Raw genomic sequence first — 25,704 nt, forward strand, 5'->3', positions numbered from 1 at the left:
GAATACACAATGAGGATAAAGCGGTTTAAATGGTTTCCAAACTAAAAACACCCTGATATACTTCCATCCTTTAAAACACAAAACACCACTGTATGAGATTAAGAGGATAATTTTTAATTTCTTAAACATTAATTTTAGGTGCAAATTAGATGATACTTTTACAATTACAATTCTGCATGTATACAATTATGATACTTCTGTATATATTTGTTATTTAAATGGTAAATCATGTATCATGGTCTATAAAGTGCTTTGCATGCCCATACAAAATTAAATGCTCATTTGCGTTTATGCAAACAATAAAATTATTTAAAAAAATAATTGAGCCATCCATCACTCATATATTAATGTAGAATTAACATCAATGATTTACATAAATATAGAAAGAGGAAAGTGCGTAAGTATAAATATGAAGCATTTTTCCACCACACAAATACACATTTCTATAAATACAAAAAAATATCCAAATAGATCTTCAGCTTTGTGTCAGAGTATATGATGTTTCCAGCACCATCTCTTTTCAAATGCCATCTTATTAAATACCTGTTTGCATATTTCTTACTTGTTCCTTCAACATATTCCCTGAAGTGAATCCAGCAAAGTCCTCAAGGATTATCATGTCTTTTCTTCATAAATTAAAGGAAATGATCATTTTGGATTTGTAACAGAATTAGACGTTTTGTCTGGTGTTGCCTTTGAAGAACTTGTCAATTGTGTGTTTTGTGCCCAACACTTTGGTTTTCTTTGGGGGAGGAAGAGGAGATGATCCTTGCCTGTAGTTAAAATGGAGAATACATAAAAATCATGAGAAACAATAATAAGATACATTAGCGTTTAAGACTTTGGGGTCGGTAAGATTTTTTAATGTTAATGAAAGAAGTCTCTTATGCTCAAAATTACAGTAAACAGTAATATTGTGAAATATTACAATTTAAGAGAACCGTTTTCTATTTTTAAAGGTAATTTATTCCTGCTATGACAAGGCTGAATTTTCAGCATCATTACTCCAGTTTTCAGTGTCACATGATCCTTCAGAAATCATTCTAATATGCTGATTTGGTGCTCAACAATCATTTCTTATCATCAATGTACCAAACAGTTTATACTGTTAATATTATATATTTACTTTTGTGGAAACTGTTATAATTTTCAGGATCCTCTGATGGATGGAAAGATCAAGACACTTATTTGAAACAGAAATCTTTCAACATTATACAAATGTTTTTACTGTCACTTTTTATAAATTTAATGCATCCTTGCTGAATAAAAGTTATAATAATAACAATAAAAAAAAAAAACCTTACTGACCCGAACCTTTAAACGGTATGTACATTCAAATGCTGTTCTTACAATATAGTATTAGTATTATCACCTTTTACACAGTTAAATACCTTTTGCTCTTTTCTCTCACTTTAGAAACTCTTCCCTGGTCCCCCAATAGGCCTGCAAAAGACAAAAACAGCAAGTGTATTATAATCATTTTCCTTGACTTGCCTTATACTTGTCATGGTATCATTGTTATTTCCAAATATGATTTCTTTCATTCTTCTACATTTGTTTTTGACCGACCTCTTACGCTCTTGAGTGCAGGCGCATCTGAATGACCCACAGGAGGATGAGACCCTCTAAACTCCAGCAGAACTTCCTGGTTGAGACACATATCCACATGCCGGTTGAAGAGAGCGAGGTCACCGGTGCTCTGCAGCTGACTGCACACGGGACACGTCAAAGAAGAGCCTTTGAAGTCAGATGACAACTCTGTGACAGCCTCAGGATTGTGTGTTGTGTGTGAGGCTTTAGAACTAGATTCAGAAAAAGGCCTCTTCTTGTTAGGAACAACTGAACGCTTTCCATTTATTTTTGTCCTGTGACTAAAAAATGGAGTCGTGAAATCATTTCCATCATCAGTTTCCACCACTGGCAAAGAGATGCTAGTGGACGGCTTCTCTCCATTTGGGTCATGGCTTGATGCAGGTGGATCACTGTTTAGCTCTTCCTTTTGCTCAGCAGCATCCGAATCTGTGTGTTCATTATCCACTGCACTCCCCTTCAGACATTCATCAATATGGTGGTTGAAGGCTGTGAGGTTTACATCCTTCATCTCTCTGTTGCACACGGGGCAGGTGAGAAACTGCAGCACCTGGGTTGAGATTTTAAACGATGGCTTTAAAGTTGCATGTTTGTTTATGTATTCTGTTGCATCTGTCCCTGAGTTTGTATTTGACAAACTTGTTTTGCTTGTTGATGTTGTGTCTGATTGAGGGTTTGTTGTTGGCAGATTTGAAGCAGCTGCGTCAGCACTACTGTTTGTTGTGTCTGTACCAGCGATGACAGACATCTGTTCCTGCTGCTGCTGAAGTCGTTTTGACTGTGCTCTTTGAAAAAAGGACTGCTGCTTAGGTTCTGTAGATTTGGGTATTTGCTCAGACACAGAAGGTACTTTCATCTCAGTGGACTGCGGCTTTAGGAAACTGGCACTATCAGTGCCTTCTTCTGCTTTGAGCGCAGATCCAGGACACTGCGTGAAATTGCCTGGATCAGATCCACCTTTCTGCAGGAACCCCATTATACTCCTCTGAAGAGGCTTTTTATCTTCAACGCTGATAAAGCCAGACACTCGAACGCCTGTTGAAAATCACACTTCTTCATTAGCATGAGAATTTCATAAACAGAATTTTACTATCTGAAACAAATACACATAGTAGCTTCAGATTAAAAAAAAAATGTATCATTGTATTGTCAGATTCTTCATTTATGTCAAATAAAGCAATGATTATTTTTTTAGATTTCACAAGCTTTAAGGAAAAAATAAGCATATATTGCACATAATACAATAAACTTTAGATAAAACAATCATTACACTATCGTTCAGAAATTTGGGGTCATTAAGATTTTTTTTTTTTTTTCAATTTAAATTCAATTGATCAAAAGTGACAGTAAAGACATTTATGTTACAAAATTTTTTTTTTTATTTCAAATATCCTTATAAACCTCCATAAAAAATGGGTTAGAAATAATAAGAAATGTTTCTTGAGCACCAAATCAGCATATTACAATGATTTCTGAAGGATCATGTGACACTGAAGACTGGAGTAATGACTGCTGAAAATTCAGCATGTGTAATATATACCCATGAGCCTCAGCTTTAGTGGCTGAGGGCTGACACTGTCAATCTCAACTTTGAGAAGGTCTTTGGCAGCAGCAAATATGTCCTCCTCAGTGCAGACAGCATACTGCAGTGTAAACGCTCTGGTCTTGACTTCAAATTTGACATTCTTTAATTTTAAAGTAACAGTTTTCCCCTATAACACAAATAAATTCCATGTTAATGCATGTTAGACAAATATTTAAGCACTTACTAATTGTATATTTCGAGTCTATATGACATTTCCTGAACTATTTTAAATAGTTTTTACACAAATTATTTTCTACTACATCCAGCAACAAAGGGAAGTAAAACAATTGAACAGATGTTTCCCCAACTACACAAATACGCAATAAATATATATCTGCACAAGTACATGGTAGTACTCATGGTAATGATGCTGATATTTACAACAAAACATCTTAGACGAAATGAATGAATGAATTAACAAATAAAATAAACCTCAAACCATCTTAATATTCACAGTGACATGCACGTTATCACTGGTTATATATGAGACTCTGTATAAAACTGAGAGAAGCTACTTTTACTTTAATCTTAGCCTGACAAGGAGGCGAAACACATGTACCTTGAGGCCCTCCCGCTGTAGGTCCTGTGCTAGGTCATGACAGAGCTCCCTGCACAGGGAATATTGCTCTTCTGCATCACTCATCTCCCCAAATGTCCTAAAAGAAAAAAATACATAAAAATGACACAAATTAAATAAGGGTAGGAGGAAAAAGAATGTTGATTTCAAGTTTACAGAAATGTTTGGATCTGATGCATGTGCTGAAGACTGTTATAAAAAAAAATAAATTAAAAAAAAAAGTTGAGCAGATTACCTCTCAGTGCTCATGCTTTTTCTTTCTGAGTCCCTGAAATAAAAGACCAGATCGTCCATGAAACATTAGAATAGTAATCTTATTCTGTATCCAACAAAACAGTTCCCCATGTAGTTTACTGATATTACTCAAATATGTTTGACACTGTAACATATAATAACACTGCACACCTCTCAATATGAGTGGAGCCCAAACCCAAAGATATGTGAAGGAAATGATGCCAAGAGGTTTCTGAAAAAAGCAGGGAAAGTAACGCCATCTGCTGGCCAAGTTGAGCACAGCTGACAATACCCAAAGCAGCCAGCATCTTCTCAGTAACCTTTCCAACACCAGACACCTGCAATAAACAAACAATAATATTAAACCACGTCAATGAGCAATGAGCTATAAAACAGCCAGGGATAAAAGAGTCAGACGAACCTTTCTGACTGGAAGATCCTTCATAAACTCCATCACAACTTGTCTCTCAGGAGAAATTCGGTATTGGCCATTGGGCTTGTTCTTGTCACTGCATACTTTTGCAAGCATCGTGTTTGGAGCAATACCTACAACAGAGAATAATCTGACATTACTTACATACAGTATAAATAGTGGATATACTTATGTTTGCAAGTTAAAGGTACAGTATGTAAGTTTCACTGATAGAGGTTGCTTATTCAAAACAATAACAAAGCTGTTGCTTGACGCAGTGATGGGAGTGTGGAATCAAAGCCGTTTTCACTGGTTAAAATTGCAGATTTCTCTGGATTTAAACGTTGTAAACATTTGGGATAATGCAAGTACACAAGTCAACAAAATATATAACACTGTTCTAGTGGTTTTTGGATATTTGAATGCAAAAATCTTACATATTGTACCTTTAAGGGTAAAAAACATAAAAATTTCCGCTCCCTCACCTGCACTGGCAGTAAGGGAGGTTTTCTGCTCAATACGGAAGCGCATCTCCCTCACAGCCTCCTCTGCAGTTGTCCCAAACACCTCTGCTTTCCCTTCAGCTCCTGACAGAGAGGGTGAGGAGCAGGGACTGTCCTCAAACAGCACAGGAGACAGTCCATCTGTCTCCGAAGTACCCGCAAACCTTCCTGCATCACTTTCTTTTTTATTAACAAACATCATGTTAATATAACTGCTCATAATAAAAGACAGACTTTCATAATTAAATCTTTCACAAAGTACAAAAGTGGACCTCTTTTTAAAGTCCACTAGACTAGGTTTTTGATCTTTTAGATGCCAAGGACTTCCAAATATGATCATCCTTGTGATTTAGAGAATTAAAAAAATGGACCTAATATATACTGTGAAAAATTATTTAATTACATATTTGGTCACACTTTTTATTAGTAGTCTTTAATTACTACTTACTTACATAAAAAAAATGTTAGATACAATGGGCTTACTGTGTTCATGTTGTGTTGCAAAACACTTTTGCTGCTATTGAGGTAGGATACGGGTAAGATTAGGGACAGATTTGGTGGTATAGGTAGGTTTAATGATGGGTTAAGGTGAAAGGGAAGGGTAAACAGTGTATTTATAGATGTAATCAAAGAAATTTATTACAACTGTAATTACATGCAGGTACTTTTTAAATACAAGTACAATGTAAAAAACATATACAATAAGTTTATTGAATCAAATGATTAATTTAAATACATAGTATTTAATTGATACATAGTAGTTAAAGACACTTAATATAAAGTGGGACCAGATATTTATTTAAAGTATAAATGTGTGTAAAATATTATTTGGAAAATATTTATATTGTGTTTAATTACTTTTTTCTACTTCTTATAGTACTATAAGATCACTTCCACATCACTTCCAGTTTGAAAACCGCTGCACTAGTCAGTAGATTTCAGTAACACACCTGTCTTGGCATCACACATGTGATGTGTTCGCATGGTCTCGGGCCAGTGCTTCCGCTGCTCCAGATGCTCAGTGATGTCCAGATAAGCCTCGTCCAGACTCATAGGCATAAAATGAGGGTCATATTCTGAAAATATCTCCCGTACCTTTAAGACAGACCCAAGCATGAGGAATCGACAGCAGCCATGAGTATTGAATGTTAGACTAACATATAACATACCTGGGCACTCACTGCTCTGTATTTGTCAAAGTTGGTGGGCATGATAATTAGGTTTGGACAGAGTTTCTTCGCAATGAACCCTGGCATTGCAGCACGGACACCAAACCTCCTGGCGTGGTAATTGGAGGTTGACTGGAAATGATAAAGACTTAAAATGTCAACACTGTGGATGCGTGATGATGTTCCATGAGTTTTGTTTCAGGTTCTCACCAGCATGCTCATGGATCCCACTGCCATCGGTTTGTCCTTCAGCTCCGGGCAGTCTCTCATTTCTACAGCAGCATAGAACGCGTCCATGTCTACGTGAACTATCACACGTCCAAGCTCTCGACCCCTCTCCAGTTCACTTGTTAGTTTGTCTACCTATGGTGCGAAAACTCTTAGATACTGAACAGGTGACAAAAAAGGGTCCTAAAAATAAAGTATTTCATTGTTTATCTTGGGTAAAGCTCACAAAAATATGTCCAGTTCATGTTTCACTCCAGTTTATATTTTGCAGACAATATAGCTTATTTTAGGACCATTAATATTTATTGCATTGTGACAATAAAACACAATGAAATAATGCGATGCACATAATTCACAATGTTCCTACAACGAACTGCGTAAAACATTAATAAGATATAATATATTAATAATCATCCTGTCCAGAGACAATGATTTTAAATAATGACTTACTTAAATAATGCATACTATTTTCAATATGATAGTGAGTCACATTTCAGTCACATAATATAAAAGGATTGCTTCAGTCGCATAATAAAATTCAGGGTGAAATTGTCCACATGGTGGGGAGTCCAACCATAACATTTATGACAATCATTACAGAGTTGATTACCTCTGCTTGTGCTTGCTTCATCTGTTCTTTAGTGATTCTTGCCTTTTGCTCCATCATCTTTTCAATGCGCTGATTCACCTGCCGCTCCCTCTTAAGTTCATTCTCATAAAATTTAGATCCCTGTCATTCCAAAGAACAAATTCATTTTTTTTAAACTGCATTATAAATGTGTCAATGTTAACACTGTCCTGCACTGTGATTTTCCATATTTCATATAAAAGTATTCAAACATTTAATTAATTACATTTTATTTAAAAGAATTTTAATTAAATTTATAATGATTATACATACAGTGGACTATTAAAGGGGACCTATTATGCAAAATTCACTTTTGCATGGTGTTTGGACATAAATGTGTGTTGGCAGTGTGTGTACACAACCACCCTATAATGATAAAAATCCAACCACTCCTTTTTTTTTTAATCCCCATAAATCATAAGCAGTGTCTCTGAACAAGCCTATTCTACTTATGGAAAAAACGGAACTGGCGCCGCATTCGTTCCGTAAGTTGAACAGGGAAGGTGTAGGACATTCAGCGTAAGCTTTTTGAAGAATACGGAAAGCGGAAGCACGTGCAATGCGATCATTTGTGTTTGTATTTTTTTTTTTTTAGAAAATGACCGATCGTTTTGCTAGATAAGACCCTTATTCCTTGTCTAGTATTGTTTGAAGCCCTTTGAAGCTGCACTAAAACTGTAATTTTGACCTTCAACCGTTTGGAGACCATTGAAGTCCACTATAAGGAGAATAATCCTGGAATGTTTTCATCAAAAACCTTAATTTCTTTTCGACCGAAGAAAGAAAGACATGAACATCTTGGATGACATGGGGGTGAGTAAATTATCAGGAAAATTTTATTTGAAAGTGGACTAATCCTTTAAACTATGCCAGAGCGCGTACACACCTCACGCACTGGATGTCATGTGCAAGGCAGTTGGACATAGTGTTGTATTAGAGGTAAAAAATGATATAAATACTGTTCAGTTTCTCGCACAAACCGATCGTTTTGTGTCTTAGGACATCAATGTGTCGTCACGAGCCGTAGGGTTTAATTTAGATTTGTCTGTGCATGTTTTTTTGACTCTTATAGATTGAGTTCCCATTGACATGCATTGACATGCATGTCAATGGGATGCATGTCAATGCATGCATTGACATGCATCCAAGACTGACAGACTGCAACGGTTGGACTTAAAAATCATCATTTGTGTTCTACTGAAGAAACAAAGTCACCTACATCTTGGATGCCCTGGGGGTAAGCAGATAAACATCAAATTTTCATTTTTGAGTGAACTATCCCTTTAAGCTCTTACAGTGATTTTCTAGAGTGAAAATTCTTATTTTATGTGAAGTACAATAAACATTTAACTCATCTGTAAAGTTTTGGCCATCATTCGGACGGTACAACAGGCTTATAGTAATATAGTGGATAAAAACAAGAAGACATTATTATAACTTTAATTAAACTAACCTATACCTGTTCTATCTCCATGCAGCTCGCAGTTTCTGACATTATAGTGCGTCCTGACTGACTCGAGACCAGAGAATCAGCTTGTGAAGCGCCCTCTTAGGCCGAGAGCAGCAGCTCTTTTGCATTTAAAGGGCAAACACTGAAACGATGCGTTTTTGATCAACCACAAAAAGTGGCAATTTTAACATGCTATAAAAAATTATCTATGGGGTATTTTGAGCTAAAACTTCACATAAACACTCTGGGGACAGCAGAGACATATTTTACATCTTATAAAATGGGGCATAATAGGTCCCCTTTAAAGGGACCCCTAGGGGGCCACAAGGCATTGGGAGGTTTGTGGAAAAGAAGAAACCTCCAATCAATCATGTAAAAAAAAAAAAAAAGATTAAAATTGATTAATTAAAATTTAATTTAAAAAAAATTATTTGATTTTTTTTATTTAAATGAATACGTAAATAAATGAGTAAATTACTTAATAAATCTTACAGCACTATATTGAGTAGAGTAATAATGTAAATTGATAGAAATTTAAATTTTTAAAATAATATTTTAGACATATTTATAGTATCAATTCTCAGAGTAGAAAAAAGACAAAATGTTAGTATGGGGACGGGATCAATCCGACGATGATTATGATGATCAAAACCCCTGATATAAGCCAAACATTACCCATTCATATTCATAAACTTAAATATTATTATTATTATTTTGGGGTGGTTAAAAAAAGCTCAGTGTCCATGTTATTTGTCAAGTACACATAATAGACTTAAGTAAATAAATAGCTGTGCAGACCTTGGAGGTTTCCAGAATGATTTTGTTGATCTTGTCTCTGTCCAGCCCCTCCATGCCAGCCTTGTTATCATTGAGAGCGATCCTGGAGAGAAGATCAGCCCCAGAGCTGCTGCTCACACTCGCAGCACCCTGGTGATCCTCCATTCCTGCTACTTTCACTTTCACGCGATTTACTTCCTTGGATTCTTTAATTCACCAAACTAAAACCTGCGACCCAGTAAGCGACCTGCCATGGATGCAAAACGTCTACAATTATTCGGATAGGAGGCAAAATAATGATTTTTTTGTGCTAGTTGGTTGGATGAATATTAAAAAAATAGATATCACTGAACGTATTTTAAAGTTACTTGCTTGTCTCACACATCTATAGCTGAAGAAACATACACTAGCCAATGATTTACGGATTTATTGTTGTCAAATTAAAAATAAAAATCAAGAACGATATAAAAGCGTTACTTGCCATAGCCCCCATTTTTGAAAGTCTTGTTCTCGAAGAAGAACACATCAGCATGAACGTCTTTATCGCCACCTGCTGTACTGGAATATGAACATAAATTATCATTCGGGATTACGGTTTATGCCAACTGTTTTTCAAATTGCATTAGTTAAATTATCACCAGGATCGATTAAAACACGAAGGTGTGTTACAAGGTCTATATCTCACTAGCATACATGCTGACAAGAGTGATCATCTAAAGAAGGTTATTATGTCATTTGTGTGTTTTAAATGCTATATATGTGTGACATCTTGTTTATTATGAGCGAATATCTAAACGACGTTTTTCCGCCGTTGAAAGCCACTACGGGATAGAGACGCCATTTGTTACGTTGTTTATTTCGAGTCCAAAATCGTATTTCATTAGCCGCAGCAAATACTTTGCAACTCTCGCGATACTTTGCAACTATCGAGGCTTCCGTTGAGTGGGCGGAAGCCAGACATACGGAAGTGAATCTGATTCAGCGACTGATTGTAATGTAACGTTTACAAATTGGATTTATAAGTAAAGAAGTACTAACAAAATAGTTCTGTCGCATTTATTATTGATTTTAACAGATATTTTTTTGCTTTATTTTTATCGTGTAAGTCTGTTCTATTGAACTCCGCAGATTGCGCAACATTTACGTTGTTTACCGTAAGAGGAACCAAAGACTGTAGGAACTAGCATAGCGTGTTTTTTTCAAGAAACCATAATGGCGCCTTACCAAAACGCGCAGGCTTCACGGTGAAAATATGGATACAAAACCGTCGAAATGATCCGCCACATTCACGTAACGGCTGTTTTTATACTGGTAATCGGTAAGTACTCAAATTGTATGATTTGTGGAATTGCCGCATTTATGGTATTTAAAACAACGTGCCATTGCTTTCATGTCCTTAACACAGAACACCGTCTGTCTGTTTTATTTCAGAGAGTACATTCGGCCTTGAGCCGCCTCAGGATGTTAAGATGGTCGAATCAGATCTGCTGTGGAAGCCTCCCAGCGATGACCAAGTGCTGTATTCCCTGCAGTACAAACTTAACTTGTAAGAATATTATGTTAAAGGGATGGTTTAACCATAATGAAAATGTCATCATTTACTTACTCTCATGTTGTTCCAAACTCTTTTGATGTTTTTTCTATGCTGAAGCCCAAAAAGGGAAGTTAGACAGAATAACAGTCATCATTTACCGTATGGCTCGTTTTCCATACAGTGAAAGTGAATGGTGACTGAGGCAGTCATATCTAACATCTCACTTCACCCTGCATTATCATCTTGTCTTGAACTTATTCTGTATTGTTATTTTGATTTTAGCAAATCAGAGGATGAATGGCTCAATGTGTCGAGCCATATTGGAACAAAATTAAAAAGTTTTAAAATCACCCCTGAATTTTATGGGGCAGTGTTTCGAGTGCGCTCAGAGAAAGAAAACCACATCTCAGAATGGCAGTATTCAAATCCGGTCCAGTGTGTAAATGGTAAGGATTGCTTTATGTGGTTGTATGTACCTTCCATTTGAAATGTTTATCACCTCTAATATCTAACACATACCTTTTGTTCATTGTGTTTCACAGTGAAGTCTTGTGTTCCGGTGATAAATCTGAATGTAAAACCTGAAATAGTTTATCTGACTATGACACACATGGACGAGAGCTTGGAGGAAGAATATGGAATTAATGTTGAATTTAATGTATCATACTGGAAAAAAGATAACAGAGGATACCCTGAGGTCTCTTGCTTCCTTCACAAACAAACATACAAATAAATAAATAAATAAATCATGTAAACAGTTATTCACTATTTCTGTAAGAGGACTACTGTAAAGCTGACAAGAGTTTTTGATCCTACAGGTACGGTCTATTATTATTCACAAGAATGAAGACATTGATAATCTGGAACCAGGGCAAATCTACTGTTTCCAGGCTGAATATTTGCTTTTTGAGAATCCGTACGGAAATCCTAGCAAGGAAAAATGTGAAATCATCCCAGAAAGACGTAAGTCTTAACTCACCTATTTATTACAAGCTGCATCAGCTTCATTCAACGTGTTTGTGATTAAACTCACCCAACCAGAAATTAATGAACTTTTAGATGATGAAATGAATCACATGATGCAATAAATTATTAATTGTGCTTAAGTGCATTAATTGAACTTAGAATCATAACGCCATGTGTTCTTTCATTCCTTTCTTCCTGTGTAGCTGAAGCAGTAAAGAGACGTGTTTTTCTCTATAGTATATTAGCCACACTTTCTGTTTCGGCCATGTGTGGTGTCTGCATTTTTGTACTTTTCAAACACCACAAAAAGGTTAAAGAGTTATTACAGCCACTCCATCTGGAAATACCTGACCACTATCTAGAGGTACACTTCCATATTTTATCATTTTTAATCAATTGAGAAAGTAAAGTAACTGAATGGTAGCTCTAATATGACAATCTATTACAAAAAAATACTTTTATGATAAATATTGTTTTGGTAGTTATCGAATTTGTTTGTGTTCAGAGGAGGCTTGCTATCAAGCAGCAAATTTTTTGTAAATTATTAGTTAGAAGAGTTGGTGTGAAAAATGTGATAATGTGAAAAAGATATTTAATTATTTTAAAATGAGTATTTGTTATCTTCCTTTTATGTAGGTTTTATATAATGGGTTTCCTCTGGAAGCATGTCCAAGTCCCAGCAGTCAGAGTTTACGGTCATATGACATGATCACAGTAATGGAGAACAGCAATGTGGAACAGAATTGCCAAAAGGAGGAACAAGAGAAAAGATATCTGACTTAAAGATTGTGATTGTCTTAGTTTATTTACATGTTTTTCTTTGATTATTTTTATTTTCAATTAACATACTTTGCACATCACTAACAAGCTTACAAATTCAGATCTGTCTTGTATAAATTCAACAGGAAACAGTTACATGAGCATTAGCGTTAATTTTGTTTTAGTGTTTATTTGGGCTATTTGGTTTAGATTAGATGGTAATGATTGACAATTCTAGCACTTTTAACACTAAATCTAAAAATCACTGTTTGTTGCCACAGTTTTAGGAAACTGTATTAACTATCTGCACTTAAGCTGCATAAATATCTATGATGGGGTATCTAGGGATTCAGCTTGAGAGAATAACTAAATTCTGACCATCAGCATTTAAATAACATAAGAAATCTTCAAATCACTGTAATATATTTTAGTTGTTTTTGTTTGGCCATAACAGTGACTTGCTGCTCCATTTGACCTTTGTGATATTCTTTCGCTGTTACAACTCAACTACTGTTACAACGCAAGTTTTGCATAAGAGTTACTTTAATATATCAAAGTTCCCTTTAAATAGCTGTACACATTTGGTCTTCCCTCAGAACATATTTTTTTGTATATGGCCCTCATTATTTAAATATGGTATTTCAGTTTTATATATTTTTAAATTGCATTTTGAATGTCTTTTTTTTGTGAAATTCATTTGGAAATTTTGAAGCACTTCATACAGCAAATATCTACACTGATAATGGATAAATTATTAGTTAATTTGGGAAAGTAGAGTCTTTGTTAGAGTTCACTTTAATTACATGTTCAATTGGGCTGCTTTTGATAAATGTGCACTTGTTTGTATTTTATGTTCTCATAGATACGTTTTGGTAAGTGCCTACCTTTTGTGATAGTGGCCATTTAACATGCATTACCATGTATTGTAACTGTGAGCTAAATATTTTTTATACTGTAAATAAATGTAATTTTGATTAATGGCTTTAATATAATCGATGAACATTGGAGATTTGAAACTACTGCTAAACTCTCAATATATTCCTATTTGAGAAATTAGACATCTTTGTTTTTGTGAATGGTCTGTGAAATGGTCCTTAGCTGTTCGTTTTTTTTTCTTTCTTGTTTTGATTTATATAGGTTATCTTCTTGTATGAACCTGCTCAAGACAATATGTGCATACATTCTGAAGTATGTGCTACAAAAGAAATAAAAAAGGACAAAGAAGTGTTTCCTTTCCTTGAATAATTTTGAAGTATATTCATGAGTTAGGTATGCTAATGGATTGATATACAACATTCAGATTTTAAAAACTACTTTTCCCGACCACAAGAGGGCACAAGCCTACTTGACAGTTACCAAAAGGTGTTATTCTTTAGTGCATTGATTTTCATAAGTACTCAATGAAAAACCAACTAAAAACCCTTACTTCCTAAACCCTTCTGCTTTTCTCAGAAAACCTAATCATATTTGCAGCATTGTTCATGTTTTTACCTGATGAAAAGACTCATGGTTATTCATTTAAAAAAAAAAAAAAAACTTGTGAAATGCCAGGACCATTTTAGTCTGAACTGTGAACCTTTGCATCCTGTTTTCTCCACAGAACATCCCATCTTTGCATGAGGCTGAAGTGAAGAATGTGCCAGCGGCATTCAATGTGTTTGATGGCTTTAGAGATGATAGGGAACAGTCTTACACCCCTTAACTGTTCCTACTGAAGCCTTTGTTTCAATATCTCCATCAAAGGAATTTTAAGCTTCCATGCAGACCCACTGTGAGGAAAGAAGGGCTTCAAATACTTAAGGCAGACAGGTGTTTACACAAGTGATGCTTGCCTTGATCTGTGGATGTTCGTGTCTTGAGAAAAACAGACACATTTGTCAAAGAGCTTGTTATTATTTAAACACTTTAAACTGCCAAAAAGCATCTAAAATCAGCCTCAGAGGTTTTACTGGTCTTGAATGGTTTAGCTGGTATAAGCTGGTCTTTGGTCCGTTGACTACCAGGCTGGCCAAGCTGCTGTTTAGTTGGTCTTCCAGCTTAAGCTGTTTTAGCAATTTTTTGTTGTTTGTTTTTTTCTTTAGAAAAGATTGGAAGGCTTTTACTATATGCTAATGGAAGCAAAAGCTGCGTAGAACAACTCTGATATAATATAACCTTCGGTCTATGGGTCTAATAAAACCATTCTTGTGTGCAAAGGCTGATCTCTTAAAATGATTTAAAGAATGGAAAGAAGTAGGCCTACTTTTGATTCAAAATAATGTTTTATGAGTTGAGCAAGCTAATAATGTATCCTCATTACCACAACGTTTATGCGACAAGGATAAATCAAATTGATCAAGTGACAGTAAAGACATTTATAATGTTACAAAATATTTCTATTCTAAATGCTGTTCTTTTAAAATTTTCATCAAAGAATCCTGAAAAAATATGTTTCTTGAGCAGTAAAGCAGCATAGTAGATTGATTTCTGAAGGATCATGTGACACTGAAGACTGGAGTAATGATGCTCAGGAATAAATTACATTTTACAATATTAAACAGAAAACAGTTATTTTAAATTGTAATAATATTTCACTATTCAATATTTTACTGTATTTTCAATTAAATAAATAAAAAAAAAACCCCTCAAACTTTTGAACAGTAAATATCATGCATGTCTTTAGCCCATGGTGAAATATTTGATAATCAAAACATAAGCTGCAAACCACATTATAACTTGATATATTCTTATCTATTTATGACAATCTTAAGATATATTTGTTATCAGAATGGACTTTCGAACTAACATAAACAAGACCATGTAAGCTAAGGCCTGTCATGTCTGCGTGACTTTGCTAAGATTGAAGAAGTGCATTCCCTTGATTACTAAACTATTATAAACCCCAGAAGAACTGCAACAGCGACTAGTAGGGATTTTGTTCAATTCTGCTCACCAAAAAGACTCAGATTCATTCACTGATTCATTCTGTGCCTCTTTCTGTAGATCAAAGCATTACACCAGTAGGTGGCGACAAGTGAGTGTCTGAGTATTATGAGTAAATCTTTGAATTACAACAGCTGCGTTCCAAACACACTAGGAACAAATTAACAGCATCATACACATTAGGACGATAATAATTATTTGACTGATCAACGTTGTGTTTTTAAACAATAATAAGTATGTGAATTTTTTACGTCCGAATGCTGGCTCAGTATTCAACGCTGTTCATGTGAGCACCACGACGCATGTGTGTGCGTTTTGACGTAGAACACGAAGCTCTGCAATGTGTCTTCGTAAACTGCATTGGAGAATGACAGGGTAGAGAGGAAATTGTTGAAAGTCATTATTTTTGTTTTATTTTTGCGCACAAAAATAATTCTTGTCACTTCATAACATTAAAGTTGAACCACTGTAGTCACATATTTTAATGATGTCTTTACTACTTCTCTGGACTTTGAATGTGGTAATTTCGTTGCTTTCTAGATAAAAAAAAAAACCTCTCGGATTTCATCAAAAATAATTTTATTTGTGTTTTGAAGATGAACAAAGGTCTTACAGGTTTGGAACGACATGAGGGTAATTAATGACAGAAATTTTACTTTTGGCTGAACTAACCCTTTAATCTAAGCCTCTTCTGTGAAACCAGGCCTAGATGAGATTACAAAGGTTACTAATTTCATAATGGTCGTATGCTTTATTACAAATGCTTCCACCTCAGATGGCAGACTGTGTGCTTGCATAGAATAGACTTGTATTTATTTTTAATATTAGTGACAAGATATCGTGATGTTTCCTATCAAACATAATAGTGTAAATGATACATTATATTTCCTAGCTCACTTCACATTTTTCTTAAGAATCAATAAAGTCATTCTGGAATTTACTCCAACAATGTGAGGTCACATGAGATTGAGGGTGAAGAAGTCTTTTATAGTCTAAAGCAACGTCTTCCACTATAGAACCTTTTGTGCAACGGAAAGGTTCTATGGATGTTAAAGGCTCCTTTAAAGGGACAGTTCACCCAAAAATGAAAATTCTATCATCATTTACTCACCCTCAAGTTGTTCCAAACCTGTATAAATTTCTTTGTTCTGCTGAACACAAAGGAAGATATACTGAAGAAAGTTTGTAACCAGGCTGCTTTGGGGCACCATTGACTTCCATATAGGAAAAAAAAAAAAAAAAAAAAAATACTATGGAAGTCAATGGTGCCCCAGAACTGTTCAGTTTCCCACATTCTTCAAAATATCTTCCTTTGTGTTCAACTGAACAAAGAAATGTATACAGGTTTGGAACAACCCGAGGGTGAGTAAATGATGACAGAATGTTCATTTTTGGGTGAACTATCACTTTAAATGCCCTAAAATTGAGGCATTTAAATTTCTTGTATGTTTACGCTGTACTGTCTCATCTTCAACCTCAGATGGGCAATTCTAGCCCTTTAGGCCCCACTGTCCTGCAGAGTTTAGCTCCATGCTCTAATTTATGATATAACATATGATTTTCAAAGTAATCCTGAAGACTTTGGTTAGATTTTTCAGGTGTGTTTGATCAGGGTTGGAGCCACACTCTGCAGGATGTTAACTTTCCAGGAGCAGGGTTGGACACCCTTTTCTACCATAAAATGAGCTGTGTGAAACCCTGCAAGAAAATATTAAAAATGCAAAAATGTAGTCAACTAAATGTAATAGTATCAGTCTTACATGTGAGTATTAACAATTTTTATCAACTCAAAATACATAAGATTAAGAAAGGGGCTGCACAGGGAGCCCAAAAGCCAGGATGGCCTATAATGATCCCTCCTAAAGGCCTTAGCCCAGGACCCCAATTTCTTCTGAGGGGGACCCCTCAGTAAATTTGCAATACACTGCAGCATTTAGGTGACATGATCTCCCTGGAATCAATGAAAAGATCCTCTCTTGATCTGAGTGTCGGTGTGTGTATTTTCCTCTTGCCTCAAGGTGAGACGGTGAGTGTACTTGTCTTGTAAGTATGATTATATATGAGAAGGAAAACAAGAGGGAGACTAACTGCATAAATTCCAGGAGTCTCCACTCAACATGAAACATCAAAATAAGACTGGATAAAAACAAAATCCCTTACCAGGCACTCCAAAGTCATAAAGCCAGTTGAAACTTCAAAACTGTTGCATGCCATCTTACAGTAAATGCTTTAGAAAGCTCTCAGAGTGATGTTTTAGTTCAAGAAGTTTGGTAACAGATTGTCTGCCAAGAAAAAATGTCAATAGGGCAACAGAGGCCTTTAAAATCACTTCAGTGGTTTATTTTGCTCATTTAAACCCGCAGATAACACCATACACATATACATCTGTCTTTGTCTGTCCTTAACAACCTATTACAGACTGTCTGAAACAGTTTGAGGGCTACATATAATGTGTTCATTCTTTTCTGCATAAATATGGGCAACATTTAAAGAATATTTTATTTTACAATTAACAGAAGCCTTTTCACTCGGATATGCGTCACAATGTGGAAGAAAAGACTACCGCAACTTCTGTTTCGTGCCAACTTCAAAAACATATCGCCACCTTGGAATTATAAGGTTCTATCTGCATTCTGAGCAGTTTAGAGATATTGAGCTTCAAAGTTTTTGCATTCGATTCGACTGTGTAGATATAACCTTTGTGTTTTCTAAATAAAAATTTCCAAAATGTACACAACATAAAAAAACATCACATAATGTAAATAAGTTGTCACAATATAAGAATATGTGAATAACTCAATTTTCACAAAAATGTCAGATAGAACCTTATAATTCCAAGGTGACGATTTGTTACATTGCATAACAAAAACTGCAACAGTTGTTCGATTTGTCAAGCATGTAATGTATTGTAGCTACATCATTGTGTTATTTGTAGTCATTATTTAACAAAGTTAGTTTTTAATTAATTAATTAGTCTGTGTAATTTATGTTGTTGAACAAAACGTGGAATATTTTTTAAGTATTGTTAACAGACCTTATTTTAAAATGAAAACCCATAAGAAATTTCCTAAGGAATTCAAGGCTAGTAAATGCTAAACTCTTCTCAGTTTTAGGACTACAAATTGAGCATCTCTGGCAACATAAATTCTTCTAAATCAAAAACTTAAATGGTATAAATTGTAATGCTGACAATTCAAATATTTTTTTAATACGATAAAAGGTTTGCTCATTGGCCAACAAGCATTTGGAGGTTAACTGTAGTAGCTTTAAAAAAAATCAAATTAAGAGGAAATGTAAATAAATGTAACTTTGTAAAATTAAGGCAAAATTAAGTTTTTCATTATGTCTCTGAAAATAAGATGTTTGAATCCTCCATCTATTCTCCATACAGCTTATTCCTACCTTTGCATCATTAAAATAAATTTATTCTAAAAAAAGGCAGAAAAAAAAGAGAAATAAAAGAGAAATTTCTAAGTATTTAATTGAAACTAATCAAAAGTTCTGCTACAGTTCAAAACTCAAAACAAACTGCAAATATTAAAAAAGAAAACACAGGCACAGTATCGGCTATTATTAATAGTCATCAGTTATTTTCCACCACTTTGAGTTCATCACCCAACAGCCACACAGTATTTAATGAAGTGTTTCAGACACACTACAAAAAACAAGAGAGGTGTGTTTAGAAAGAAACTAAAGTCCATAATGTGCATAAATGTAAAAATGAAATCATTATTTTGTCTACCATCCTCTAACATATCTGAAGTCTACTCCCTTTGCACATATGGCTTTTATCCCTACAGGGGAGGGCAAAAGAATGGCTGACCTTCAGAGAGACAGCTCTCCGACTGAGCATTTAATAATATATCATATACTAGAGCATGTTTGTGTGTAAATGTGTGTGCCTAAGTACCATAAACTTGTGTTCTTTGGTTTCTGTTTCATCCAATTGAAATGCTTAAGAATGAAACATAACATAACATAACATAACATCATGAAATGTATAACAAAATACAATCAATTTAACTTTCAATAAAACGTATTCAAATAAGTTAATTCAAATAAGCCTACACACATTCTAATTTAAACATGAACACATTTCACACATGTTTTATCTAACGTGTGTTTTGACTTACCAGAGAGTAAACATGTTGTCTGTGTGAGATTTCTTCAGAAGGTGTCGCTGTGTCTCACGTGAACGAGAAGTAACCACAAGGTGCGCGCGGAGTACCTGCTTTCATCCATCCGCCAAACTTTGGTTCACTTTGGATCCGTTGATCACTTGAGCGCACATTAAAGTAGACACGCGGGTTACTTATGTTTACACGGTGTCGTGTACTATTTTCAGTCGTCTTCTCAAGGTGGTGAATTGCCGTCTCTCAGAGAAATGTGTGTTAGTCTCAACTTACTCAAGGTAAACGCGAATTTTAGCGCAACTTCTTGACCTCCCACTCGTGCTGTGACGTGACTAGCAGCGGCTAGTAATAAATGAAACGCGCAAATTGAAGCGTCCAGTTGTTCTGCTGCTTCAGCAGGCGCGCGTCTGTCACATGCGGCGGAGCACATTCAGACAGGACGGGAGGTATTTTTTTCACTTACTTTTCTTTTTAACTTTTTTTTTCCCTTCCCTATTAGAAAAAGTCACGTTGCTTTCTTATTTTATTCTAAGGAATAATTAAAACCAGTGTTGTCAGTGTTTTGAGAGCGCCAAGTGAACAGTTGAAACATTTGGCGTTGCAGTGTTTCCACTGATCGCGCTGGACTGAAGCACCAAACCACTGGAATAAATTATCATCGATTCAACTTCACAAAATGAGCGCCGGGAAGAGGTAAGAACCACCGAAAACTGATGCTACTATTGTGATTCGGGCTTCAGTTCAGTTAGCAAGTCTCATCCAATTCTTAGCAGAATAGCATCTTAAAGTCCCTACAATAACAAACATTATAAACTGTTTAACTGTATTTCCATTAAATGTTTTCACACATGGGACAAAATATACCCCACAACTTTACCATTATAAGTTTTTACGTCCCTACTTTTTGTCTGCACCGTCATATAGGCAATTTATAAAAAACCTTTATAAACTTAAGTAATATATCAAAGTCATCCTGAATATCCTCTTTCCATATTTAATCTAATGCGAGTTCAACATCACAAGGTCTGTTGAGTTTTATAGTGGTTTTTTTTATTTTTTTATTAATTGTGCTAATGATTTCTGCCATAGTCACGATATGTCAACTCCATCATACAAATTATCAATATATTCTGTTGGATTTTTGTTTTGTTTTTGGTAGCCTATAATGTCCCTCATTTTAGTAATTAGTAATTAAAGCAAGATGGCTGTTTTAATACCTGTTATGCAAAACGTGTCTAATTTATCAACACCTTCAGCTGTCAAAGCCTTAAGATTGTCTTAATAACTGGTGACAGTTCAATAGGAAGTAAAATCGGCTGGATTGATTGATTTATTCATGTCAATGGAGCATATAATAAACATGCAATATTTCTACACCCAAAGGTATGCTTCTTATGTTCAGCAGATTCATCCAAAACAATTTAATACGTAAATGTATTTATACATTTTCACCTTTGTAGCCTGTTATGTCCCAGTTTTCAAAAATCAGCGATACAACATTTAAATATACAAGCTAAAAATATTGGAGAATTATTCTCTCAGTTGAGGCTAGATATGTAATTCAAACTGTTATGCACAAAACACCAAAGAAATCATTAAAGAGGAGAGCTAATTGATTTTATTTGCCTTCATGGGAATATTGCCAGTGTAGATCTTATTATTTATTTATAAATGGTTGAAAATATTTTGTTACCACTTACCAGTCTTGCTTGTATCGTTAAGTGTGGGTGTTGTTTATTATGCTAGTTTGTCATATTTCCCATGTATTTACCTTCAAAGACATTTAATATGCTTTTAATTTTGATCAGTAGTCCATTGCTCAAGACAGCAGATGCTTAAATGACAGTTCACCCAATTGACACCAAAGTATTTGCAAGAAAGTGTGAAGTGAACTCATCTCATGTGAAGGAGCACTGTGTGCTTGCTGTGTCAATATCTGTTCCATAGGTGGCAATGAAGATTGGGGGAGGAAGAGGGATAGTTTTAATCTAATGGGACTGTCAGAGTGTGATGTTAAAAAAGCAGTTTTAATGCTGATCTTACAGTCTTCATTTTTTATTTATTAATTTATTTTTCCTACTATATAATGCTCGACTAAAGCTTTTTCCAAGAGATTTTTACCTTTTAACAAACCCTTGATTAATTGAGAGCCTACATACGTTTGCCTCTAAGAGAAATGTTTTCCTTACAATTTGTACATTCCATACAAATGAGATTACTATAAGCAGGATTGTTTTGTAGAAGTCTATGATTATAATACGGGTTATAATTTTTGACATTGACTATAAAGATGGTATTGTTGATGGTTGCTATTAACAGTCCTAACCATGCTGTGTGTAAAGTCTAGCTGTTAGAAACACGGTCATGTCCACACGCACTGTGTTCGCCACTTCTGTTAAACCTATTTATTGACCTATTAGCCAGTCATCTAGTATTATATTACGTCATAGATAACCAAGTGCTATACAATAATTTACACCTTGTTTGTGTCACAGTTAACCTACCGTATATAGTTATTATTTAACAGCGTGTATAAGTGTAAAAGCCCCACAGGCCTCGATAATATAGCTTTTTAAATGGTGGTTAGTGTATTACTAACTGTTAGCTTTTAACTTTCATAAAATTTAAATGGCCCTTTGGGTGACATATAGCTTGATGTGCTGTGGAGCGTTACTTTGCCAGAATTGCAACCTAGGCTCATTGTAAAAACGTGCCTCTATCTACATTTTTGCAAAACTAGAAACGTTAATCTTTTAGCGCCACTCATTGGACATTTCACTTTGTCAAATTGTCATGAAACATGCAAGAAGCAATGGAATATCATTTTGCAGAAATGTAAACACAGGCACGTTTTTTTTTTTTTTTTTTTTCAATGAGCCTGGGTTACAGAATTGAGTGGTTAAACTTGGCATCTTTCCAGCATGCCTGATTGCATCTAGTCAAGATATGCAGTGACACTGGGCTCTCAGGGAGCTCTGTGCTCTTATCAGAAGAATAGCTCTATCCTTCCTGTTTGTGTTTACATTTTGGTTTGTTTTTATGGTTTTGTAAACATTCATTGACAATTCATGTTGTAAGGAGCCCACAGAGGAAATCATTATCCTAGAGTGTGTTCTCCAGGCAAAATGTCAAAAGCACTCTATTATCAAACCTGAAAAGATTATTGTGATCAGAACAAATAACTTATCCATTTATTGCACACCTTTAGTCTCACCTTTATCCCTGAAAGAGAGTGTCAGTGCCTGAATTGTTTCGGTCTGGTCTTTGGACTTCTTTCTAAAGTGACAAATAGCAGTCACACCTCGCTAGGAGTAATAATCTTTATCCCTATTGGACAAATGGCTACATGGCCCCCCAGATGCACTTAGAGTTTACCTTTTGCATGCAGAGTGTGATGAAGTCTCAAAAAAGACATTTCTTGGATGTGTTAATATTCAAAGTAGTGTTATTGTACACGGAAGCATTGTAAAACTAACATCATACTCTTTAGTAAGATTTAAGAGCCAAAAAAATCACTATGTAAATTGTGATATTTACTAAATGTATAGGGTGCTTCTCAATACGCAAATTGATACTTCCCCATTTCCTCGCTCCTCTGTCCTCGAGCCTGTGACCCGGAAACTGATCTGTCATAACCCGGCTCAAAGGTTATGACAAAAAAAAAGTGGGATGCAGGAATTTAATCAAAATATAACAAATTTATTTAAAAGGTTAGTTCACCCAAAAATGAAAATAATGTTATTTATTACTCACCCTCATGGCTTTCCACACCCGTAAGACCTTCATTAGTCTTTGGAACACAAATTAAGATATTTTTGTTGAAATCCGATGGCTCAGTGAGGCCTGCATAGCCAGCAATGACATTTCCTCTCTCAAGATCCATTAATGTACTAAAAACATATTTAAACAGTTCATGTGAGTACAATGGTTCAATATTACTATTATAAAGCGACGAGAATATTTTTGGTGCGCCAAAAAAAACAAAATAACGACTTATATAGTGATGGCCGATTTCAAAACACTGCTTCATTAAGCTTCGGAGCGTTATGAATCTTTTGTGTCGAATCAGCGGTTCGGAGCGCCAAAGTCACGTGATTTCAGCAGTTTGACGGTTTGACACGCGATCCGAATCATGATTCGACACAAAAGATTCATAACGCTCCGAAACTTAATGAAGCAGTGTTTTGAAATCGGACTGCAGCCCCGGCCTGTTGAAACACAAAAATAACAGCAAGCAGGCATGCAGGCCATCACACATTGTTGACTCCCTTCACATAACGAACATCCAAGCAATAGGACTGCAAAAATAATAGCCATCAAATCAATCTTTGGTTCAGACACTGCAAAGAATTTAAGAAGGCAAGGGGATTATGGTCAGTAAAGACCACCACAGGAGCACTGCCACTAACATAAACATCAAAATGTTTCAGAGCCATAATCAAAGCTAACGTCTCCTTTTCGATCACTGAATAATTCAGCTGATAAAGATTGAATACTTTTTTAAAAGAAACTAACCAGCCTCTCAATGCCAAGGTCATCCTCCTTGCATGAGGACTGCCCCAGCACCTACCTGGCTAGCATCCATGTACAATTTGAACGATCTATCTAAGTGTGCCGCCGCTAAAACAGGAGCCGTACATAGGAGCATTTTGACGTGCTGAAAGGCACTTTGACAAGCAGGAGACCAGACTAATTTAACTTTATCTCTCAACAAATCAGTGAGAGGCGCCACAACACTGGAGAAATTTCTGCAAAAGGCTCTATAATAACCTACAAGGCCTCCACTGCCTGAATTTTAGACAAGATAGGTCACGGTCGCCCTCGCAAACTCACACTTTGCGAGGTTGACCGTGAGCTTTGCCTCTGCCAAACGAATAAAAAGTTCCCGCATACGTTCTAAGTGAGTATCCCAAGTGTTTGAATAAATGACTACACTGTCAAGGTACACAGCGCAACCCTGCATGTCACCTACAACGTGATTCACGAGACGCTGAAAGGTCGCAGCTGAGTTTCGAAGCCCAAACGGCATTACTTTATAAGAATACAACCCGTTTGGAATAATAAACGTGGCAATCTCATGAGCACGGTTAGACAAGGGGACCTGCCAGTATCCCTTAAGAAGGTCGAACTTACTGGCAAACTTGGGTCCCACCTGATCGATGCAGTCATCCATTCTCGGGACAGGAAACAAATCCGGTTTTGTAACCAAATTTACTTTATGAAAATCAGTGCAAAAACGCATAGTGCCGTCCGACTTAGGAACAAGTAGACAGGGAGAAAAACTAGGTTCCGCAATGTTATTTTACAACATGTAATTTATCTGCTCCTCCATTTGCTTCTGTTTTTCCGCATTTACCCGATAGAATCTCTGTTTTATTGGTTTCACATCGCCCACCTCAGTGTCATGTTCTATCAGATGAGTGCACGTAGGAGAATCAGAGAATAAACAAGGAAAACTATTAATTAACTCTGTCAACTGCGCTGCAAACAATTTTTCCAAGTTAGCCAAGGTCTGTGAGTTTTTAAAACAAATCTATAGACATTTGTTCTACCTCATCTAATGCCTTCTCAATGTCCCTACCGTCAGCTTTAACTGAAACTGTCGAGTCCGCAACACATGCCGCATGAGTGTGACTTATAGTAGGATGATCGCTACATGCAGAAGACTGAAGTGCACTGGCAAAATAAGGTTTTAATAAATTAACGTGGCAGAGCTGTGTGCTTTTCCTATGTTCAGGTGTTGAAATTATATAGTTTTGCTCAGACACTTACGATCGTATAGGGGCCTGCAAACTTCGCTGAAACGGAGAACTAACCATTAGAAACAGAGCTAACACCTGGTCACCCGAGCTAAACGTGCGTTGCTCAGCACTCCTATCATACCACGATTTAATTTTGTCCTTAATTTTGTTTTCGCTAGGATCTCAGCTGTATAAAGGCGATGTCGAAACCTATTAACCTATTATCAGGTTTACAGGAGGTTCCACATCCTTCCAACTATCTGCCAATGTTCCCAATGGACCACGCACTTTATGTACAAACACAAGCTCATTCTGGGAAAACCCCAAACCCCCAAAACCCCTAACTTCTCTTCTCTTATGAAAAAAGACAGGCACAGATCAAAGAAGGCCATCTTGGAGGACATCTCAATTCTCTAATTGCACTACGGGGAAAGAGGAGTGAGGAAGCTTCCAGAGGAGCTATGTGTGAGGATGCACAGGTGTATCCTATGTGGAA

General features: G+C 35.8%; 3 protein-coding genes across 9 annotated transcripts in view; 2 read left to right on the forward strand and 1 right to left on the reverse strand.

Moving 5' to 3' along the window:
* Window positions 1-93: 93 nt before the first annotated feature.
* polk (polymerase (DNA directed) kappa) lies at window positions 94-9,936 on the reverse strand. 2 transcript variants are annotated; one of them, XM_051893440.1, is made up of 14 exons: window positions 9,175-9,936; window positions 6,909-7,028; window positions 6,281-6,433; window positions 6,071-6,202; window positions 5,852-5,996; window positions 4,884-5,081; window positions 4,408-4,532; window positions 4,158-4,324; window positions 3,988-4,020; window positions 3,735-3,831; window positions 3,131-3,302; window positions 1,570-2,625; window positions 1,392-1,443; window positions 94-773 (listed from the first exon to the last, which is right to left on the reverse strand). In XM_051893440.1, exons 1-14 carry the CDS (start codon window positions 9,316-9,318, stop codon window positions 671-673), a joined length of 2,697 nt encoding a protein of 898 aa, XP_051749400.1. In that variant the 5' UTR covers window positions 9,319-9,936; the 3' UTR covers window positions 94-670. The 2 variants fall into 2 exon arrangements, with proteins under 2 accessions (XP_051749400.1, XP_051749401.1); XM_051893441.1 differs by lacking the exon at window positions 6,909-7,028.
* Window positions 9,937-10,135: 199 nt separating this feature from the next.
* Window positions 10,136-13,636, forward strand: ifngr2 (interferon gamma receptor 2). The gene is made up of 7 exons (XM_051893464.1): window positions 10,136-10,471; window positions 10,585-10,699; window positions 10,970-11,133; window positions 11,230-11,384; window positions 11,506-11,650; window positions 11,857-12,017; window positions 12,290-13,636. The coding sequence occupies exons 1-7, from the start codon at window positions 10,426-10,428 to the stop codon at window positions 12,434-12,436; spliced, it is 933 nt and encodes a 310-aa protein (XP_051749424.1). The 5' UTR covers window positions 10,136-10,425; the 3' UTR covers window positions 12,437-13,636.
* A 5,976-nt stretch (window positions 13,637-19,612) lies between these two features.
* Window positions 19,613-25,704, forward strand: part of slc4a4a (solute carrier family 4 member 4a) — a 66,264-nt gene continuing 60,172 nt past the window's right edge. The window contains exons 1-2 of one of the 6 annotated variants that reach the window (XM_051893432.1): window positions 19,613-19,913; window positions 20,001-20,160. In XM_051893432.1, coding sequence (XP_051749392.1) covers window positions 20,144-20,160 — 17 coding nt within the window. In that variant the 5' untranslated portion in view covers window positions 19,613-19,913; window positions 20,001-20,143. Of the gene's footprint in view, window positions 20,161-25,704 lie in introns of all 6 variants that reach the window. The other 5 variants (XM_051893433.1, XM_051893434.1, XM_051893435.1 and 2 more) reach the window with 5 other exon arrangements.

This window comes from Ctenopharyngodon idella, chromosome 5 (assembly GCF_019924925.1).
Source record: "Ctenopharyngodon idella isolate HZGC_01 chromosome 5, HZGC01, whole genome shotgun sequence".
Lineage (NCBI taxonomy): Eukaryota > Metazoa > Chordata > Actinopteri > Cypriniformes > Xenocyprididae > Ctenopharyngodon > Ctenopharyngodon idella.

Bases quoted from the DNA above. Each gene is read 5' to 3' on its own strand.
- polk (XM_051893440.1), bottom strand. From the start codon at position 9,318: ATGGAGGATCACCAGGGTGCTGCGAGTGTGAGCAGCAGCTCTGGGGCT. The intron at 5,997-6,070 runs GTATGTTATATG...TCTGTCTTAAAG, and splicing joins ACAGAGCAGTGAGTGCCCAG to GTACGGGAGATATTTTCAGA. The intron at 4,325-4,407 runs GTTCGTCTGACT...TGTTTATTGCAG, and splicing joins AGGATCTTCCAGTCAGAAAG to GTGTCTGGTGTTGGAAAGGT.
- ifngr2 (XM_051893464.1), top strand. From the start codon at position 10,426: ATGATCCGCCACATTCACGTAACGGCTGTTTTTATACTGGTAATCG. The intron at 11,385-11,505 runs GTCTCTTGCTTC...TTGATCCTACAG, and splicing joins ATAACAGAGGATACCCTGAG to GTACGGTCTATTATTATTCA. The intron at 12,018-12,289 runs GTACACTTCCAT...CCTTTTATGTAG, and splicing joins TACCTGACCACTATCTAGAG to GTTTTATATAATGGGTTTCC.